Source organism: Gossypium arboreum, chromosome 8 (genome assembly GCF_025698485.1).
Source record: "Gossypium arboreum isolate Shixiya-1 chromosome 8, ASM2569848v2, whole genome shotgun sequence".
Taxonomy (NCBI): domain Eukaryota; kingdom Viridiplantae; phylum Streptophyta; class Magnoliopsida; order Malvales; family Malvaceae; genus Gossypium; species Gossypium arboreum.
In genome coordinates this window covers 117,399,861-117,407,019 of record NC_069077.1, presented here as the reverse complement: position 1 = coordinate 117,407,019, position 7,159 = coordinate 117,399,861, and the positions used below count along the sequence as shown (strand labels likewise).

Below are 7,159 nucleotides of genomic sequence, written 5' to 3'. Positions count from 1 at the left end.
TCACTTTACTATAATTTCAACATATTTAGTCCCTCTGCTATTCAACAATCAAAATTTCAATCCTAAACTAAAGACGTTGAGTAACCTAACATGGCACTATTTTAAATAGAGGATTTAAGGTGTTTGACATGGCTTGTACACCTAAGCATGTATTATTGCCACGTATTTCAACCAAAAATAAAAGAAAACGAAAACCCTCATCCTCTAATACTTCTGGGCAGGGAAACAGTAAAGAAATGAAAATGAAATGGTGTTGGAGGTTCGTTGCTTGAAGCTGACCCAAAACATCTAAAGGATAGGAAATTATCATAGCAATGAAAGAAGAAAATTTCAACACAAAAAGGAATTGAAGAGAAGCCGAAGTATGGGTTTAGGGGAATATACGCTGAAATCGAGGAAGCATGGATGAAACATTCTTTTCATTTCATATAATATAACCCTCTTTTCTTCATTTTCTTCCCTGTTTTGGGTGATTATACTACGTGGCAATCATAAATACCGACCTGTACACAGAGTACATGACACTCTAAAGCTACTTAATTACAGATAATGCCATGTCATGTTGTTTAACGGTACAAACGGTGAAAGTTCGTAAAGGATTTTCAATTAATACAAGGATTAAAATTGTTCAAACTATAGTGAATGAATCAAATCTGAAAGAACTTACAGGGATTATTTAAAACATTTAACCAATTATATATAGTTAAGTTGATTTGTCACATGTGCAGGGAAATCCCACTAAGTTTTTTTTTTTTTTTTTTTTTTCTTTGAAAATCTCACCAAGGTTTTTTTATTTGTTTCTCTTGGGAAATCCCACTAAGTTGGACAAGAGCTCCTCTCTGCCCCTCTGTATATATACCCGTACTGCTCAAAGGTCAATATGTTATCATACAACTTTCTTCGTAATAAAGATGAGTAACACTATTATCTGCTTCGGTAGAAAATTGGAGCATTTTAGTAGCACTTCACGCTCCAAACTATCATGCTTCAACCAATCCTATCGTGGTTTGATATCCACTTGTTTCCGTTTCTTGGTCTTTAGAGTGAACCCTTTCTGGGTTCAGCTTGCTTATTTCATAGTCCTGTCTTTGGTTGGCTTCGGGGCATTGAAAATGTCAAAGCCAAAATCCGGCTCAGTTAGTCCTAAAAACATAGACGTGTTCTTCACTTCTGTATCAGCAACAACGGTTTCAAGCATGTCGACTGTAGAAATGGAGGTTTTTTCCAATACCCAACTTATTATTATAACTATTCTGATGCTGGTAGGTGGGGAGGTCTTCACTTCCATGCTTGGACTTCTGTTGGGGAGGTTCAGGTTTGAAACACCTCCAAGTTTCGATGGGGACATTGTAAATTCTATTAGCAATAGGGGCCTCCAATCAGACTACAGCTTGACCTCAAAAAACATTGCCCAGGAAGTGGAGTTGGGTAGGATTACTTGTTCAGCCTTAGCGAATGAGAAACCTATCAATGACTTAGAAAGTAACAAAAACTTGACTTCCGATATTAAGAGTCTCAAGTATAAGGCCACTAGGTGTTTGGGGTATCTGGTTTTCGGGTATCTTTTAGTAGTCCACGCAGTTGGTTCTAGTCTAGTTTCTATGTATGTAAGCCTGGTTTCAAGCGCCAGAAAAATACTGAAAACCAAAGGTATTGATATACGAACATTTTCTTTCTTCACTGTCGTTTCTACGTTCGCAAACTGTGGGTTTGTTCCAACAAATGAAAACATGATAGTCTTCAAGAAGAATTCGGGTCTTCTGTTGCTGCTAATTCCACAAATTCTTATTGGGAACACTCTTTATCCAGCTTGCCTACGAGCCTTGATATGGGTTTTGGACAAAATGACAAAAAAGGTGGAGTTCAGTTACATCCTGAAGAACTGGAAGGAGATGGGTTATAGTCATTTACTGTCAAGCGTTCATTCTTGTTTTCTTGCTGCCACTGTTTTTGGGTTGACATTAGTTCAGTTTATTCTCTTCTGCTCAATGGAATGGAATTCAGAAACCATGGATGGTTTTAGTTCATATCAGAAAGTTGTGGGCTCGCTGTTTCAGGTGGTTAACTCAAGGTATGCTGGTGAATCGGTAGTTGATCTTTCCACCATCTCCTCAGCAATCTTGGTGCTCTTTGTTGTTATGATGTGAGTCTCTCTCTCTCTCTAGTCCGTTTTTATCTCTCTCTCTCTCTTTTTTAATTACTTGGTGTATATTCTTCAACAAAATTCCGTGACAACTCGCTAGCTAACCACATACACTATGCACCCTTACTCCACATCAACCTCATCTTCATATTCTTCTTATCTAGAGAACATATATATTCCTTTTGATCATTGTTTTTAGGGAATATGTATATTATTACCTTTTGACTACTTTTACCCACTCCCATAATTCTCCCATTTTATCCAAAGGAATTAATGCCTACTCATATTTCTTATTTCAGAAATTTTCCTAATTTTTTTAATTTAAAATTAAAAAAGGTATTTTAATATGCGGGTTCAATATTTGCGGTGACTATGAAACAATTTTAAAATTCATAATAAACATTTACTAAGGATCTACAAAATGTGAAGGATTAATCAATAAGCTCAATCCGATTGATACCTTAAAAAAGCCAAAAAGAGTAAATTAAGAAGGGAAGACGATGGATCTTATGATTTGGTAAAAATAAATAGAAGAATTTTTTATACTTTTGAAAAAAATTATTCTTCAATTTATTGTGCTTCGTGGTATTTTTAAAATTTATGAGATTAAAATTAAATCTGCCAATATTATTAATTATAAATCAATTTAGAAATTTCCACCTTATTTTAATTTACTATTTTTGTTTTACTATTAATTTAATTTAATTTTTAAAACTACAAAAGTAATACTATTTTATATTTACTTATTACATATACAAATAATTATATTATTTATAGAAAAATAGTTGAATTTATATTTTAAAGATATGCGTACATGTTTTGGTGTTTGATGTCATTCCATCCATTTTGGTTGATAATATAGTGAAAACAAATGGGGTTTAGCACTTGCCTCGTTTAACTTTTGAAGTGGGTTTTGAGTATTCTGACCCCACAAATTCTGTATATAGAAGTTTTTCTTTTGTGTATTTAGCTGTTCAATATCTCCAGCCTCACATTTCCGCCATATATTCTATCATATACGATTAACTTTGTTATACATACGTCATCATTGTATAAGTAAAAATAATTCAAGTTACATAATTGAACGTATTATTATGATTTTATGTTCGATTTTTGTATTAATTTATAATAATATAACATATATGAATAAATGTAATTTGATTTAGGGATATATATATTTCATTCTTTATTTTTCAGGTATCTCCCTCCTTATACTTCCTTTATACCAACAAAATATCAGAAAAAGGAAATAGAGAAAGGAAGTCAAAATGAATCAGCAGGGAAGAGCATTTTGGACTGTGTTTTGTTCTCTCAACTCTCATACTTGGCCATCTTCATCATCCTAATTTGCATCTCCGAAAGACAAAAATTGAAGGAAGATCCCCTCAACTTCAATGTGTTAAACATCACCATAGAAGTCGTAAGGTAAATTGCCTCTTCTAATTTAGGTTTTCTATACCATTTTTTAAAATAAAAGATAGAGAATAGGAGAAGAGTTGTAGATATTGTAATTGAAATTACAGTAATACCTCTTCTAATTCCTTTTCTATGTTACCAACATAATACCAACATAATCTTCTCCAGTCTGTTACTGATATTCAGACAGTTCCTCGCTCCTCGCTGCCTTCCATTTACAATACTCTTCTTCTTTCTCTTCTCGGTTTTTACGTAAGCCATAAACCTTTAATTTCTTACATCTATCATTTATATATAAAAAAAAAAAAATCCAACACCCAAGTCTTTATTTTTTTTTCAACTTTGATATGTAGTAACATGTCCATTCTCCGAAAATCTCAACATTCAATCCCCTTATCCCCAAGTTATCCTCCGCTTCTTTTTCACACGCTTCTCTTTAATCCCGGCCCGATCGACCCGACGACCCCACATCGGCCGACTACTACAAATGGGTTCATAAAGCCGGCGACTGTAGGCTATCTCCTCAACAAGAGCGCGAGAGACGGGTCCTTCAACACCATCAAAACCTTCAACTTCATCATCAATACGGAATACTCTCTCTCGATCTTCGTCCCTTTATCTCGTTTAGACAAAGGCCTCATGCGCAACCACGCGTTCAATTTACAAATTGCATGTCTCTATAAGATCGAAAGGATTGAAGAATCGTCGTGCGTCTTAGACGATGATGAGAATGGTGGGTTGAAGGCTACCACCTTTCATCACATTGTAATTATGTTGACAAAGAAGACGAAGATGGATGATGGATCTGATGAGAGTCGCGGAGTTTCGTTGGACGTAATTACATAAAATATTTTACCATTTTTACTGACAGGATACTATTAAAAAAGTAAGTTGACGGTGACGGAGACGAACACAGTGGTGAAAAAAGTAAGAGGAGGAAGGGTGGGAGCATATAGATGAATAAATTAAAATTGATAAAAGACTTAAATATCCACGTCATTGATGAATAATATGGTAATTGATAAAAGACTTAAATATCCACTTCACTAGGGTCACATCCAAGTTCGTTAAGATCTAATATTGATGTTTTACTTATAATTTGTGTTTTTATTATTAATAAAATTTTAAAAATTTTATTTAACACTTTTTATAAAATCCTGAAACTAAGTTTTAGATCCTAAAACTGAAAATTTTAAAATCCTAACCTTTTCTCTCTAAAATCATAGATCTTAACCCTTAAGTTTTAAAATCTTAAAACTCCCATCTTTCGACTTTAAATCTTAATCCTGTATTAGAAAAGCTAAAATACATATGGAAAACACAGTTAGAATTACAAATTGTTATAACAGGTTTTTCCTTATGCATTACATTTACTAAATATAAAAGGAGTAAATATTAGATCTATTGATAGATATATAGTATAGTAACAAGTGTTAATAGTTGTAGTATCTTTATATAGCTAAATTATTTATATTTGTAGTATTTAAATAGATCCATGATGTCTATAATTAATTAAAGGGTGATGTAAAATTAGGCTTGTCTGGTAATTCATATTAAGAAATAAAATTTTACACTATTCAAGTGTGTTTGATAATTGATATTAAATATCACTTAATTTTTTTATTAATAATATTAAATTAGAAAAGAGGATAGATATGGGATAACTTATTAACCAACAATATGTTCAATTAAAATTTATTTTATTTCTATTTTAATTTAAGATGTTTAATCAATTTAGATTCACTTTTGCAGTGCTTATGGGAATGTTGGATTCTCAACCGGATATAGCTGTAAAAGACGATTGAAAGGTGAGCAGTGGTGCACAGATTCATGTGCTGGCTTCGCGGGGAGATGGAGTAACACCGGAAAGTTTATCCTTATTGTTGTCATGTTTTTTGGAAGGCTAAAGAATTTCAGCTTTAAATGTGGTAAAGCTTGGAAACTCTCCTAACAATCAAAGTAATCACTATAAAAAGCATAATGTCGAGCAAAATATAAACTACGCAGCTTTGCTTTTTTAAGTATTCAAGGGTCTTCTCATGTATAATTATTGTGAGAGAGTATACGTAATTTTCATGCACTAGTTTAATCTAGTTACACAACAATTTTTTATCCGTTTATGCACTATATTATTTTATTCCTACTTTATAACTACTGGCTCATGTATTTTACTATATTTATATTTATAAGTTCTTAAATATATATTTTACTCAACAATTTTTTTAATAATAATAAATAATTAACCTCTAAAGAGGTTAGAGGTTACCAAGGAAAAACACTTAAAATATCTTAAGTATAATAGAATTCCCTTTACATCACCAATGTCTTAAGGAACTCCGTGTACCAGCTCTTTTCGCACACATTTAATGTTGTAAAAGAAATTTTAATTAGCTAATAACTATTATTAACTAAATTAATCCAATTCTGAAACTCTTAATTATTAATCGAATCAAAATTATTTTAAAATTTATTAATTAAACTGAATTAATTTTTCTAATTCGATTTATTAATGGAATTAACTGAAATTTACACGTTTATTTTTTCAAAAAATTTAAAACATAAAAAAATACAATTGCAATTTCCTTTTCTTTGTTTTCAATTCAAAAAATTTAAAGTAAGGAAATTTTATTAAATTTTAATTTCGTTAAATTCTATCAACTTTTTATACTTTTGTTAAATTTTTATTTTATGTTTATTTTTCTTAATACTTTCGGTTCATTATATGAATATTTGTCCATTAGTTTTTATATATTGAATTTTTATAATATATATAATATTTCTTACCCAATCGAACGATTGACGTAAATAAATGATGTTATGTTGACACTTCGACATCTTATACAAAAATTTTCTTTTATAAAACACTCATCTCATATCATAATAAAGTTCTTTAGAAAGATTTAAAATCAATTAAAAAAAACATTTCAAATCATTCATAAAGACTGGACATCCAAAACATAAAATGAGTTTTGTAAGTTCTTTATGCTCAAAACATAAACCTTTAAATATAGGAGAATAGAGGTTTTACGAAAAAAATTATTTTCTATATTTCAAGTATTTATACAATTATTTTTGAGGTCTTAAAACACTTTTCAGATCATTCCTAATGTTTTATAAAATCATTGTTAAAAATATAGACATCACATATATAAAAAGATAATTACATATTATTATTTACTATTATGATAGGTTATCCCGAATTAAAAGTGATCTAATTTGGTTAGAATTTTATTGGACTTTAATTATTACATAAATTATGGGTCAAATATGTGTATATACTCTAGTAATTGAGTTCTAATCAAATTTTAATTAATGATGGGCTAATTACGAATTATAACTAAAATGCCAAGGTTATAAATATTAGGGTTATGGTCCCCAAATTATACACCAGATATCTTTTCTAATATCCCATCCTTAGGAAAGAAAGAGTAAATATTCTTTGAATTTCTTGTGTACTAATTTAGAAGATCAAATCCCTAAGATCGAGAAAAACTTCAAGAAATTCATGGATTTAGGTACGCTTCTGTTTTTAGTTTTATTTTTAATTTATTCTTGATGATTTGACATGACAGATCCCGATTTATTAAGTTTTATTTTATA

The 7,159-nt window shown here is 30.6% G+C and overlaps 1 protein-coding gene across 1 annotated transcript; it reads left to right on the top strand.

Moving 5' to 3' along the window:
• The first annotated feature begins 862 nt into the window (after positions 1–862).
• On the top strand, positions 863–5,710 carry LOC108485135 (sodium transporter HKT1). Its single transcript, XM_017788982.2, has 3 exons — positions 863–2,143; positions 3,341–3,568; positions 5,312–5,710. Exons 1-3 carry the CDS (start codon positions 912–914, stop codon positions 5,508–5,510), a joined length of 1,659 nt encoding a protein of 552 aa, XP_017644471.1. The 5' UTR covers positions 863–911; the 3' UTR covers positions 5,511–5,710.
• The last annotated feature ends 1,449 nt before the right edge of the window (positions 5,711–7,159 follow it).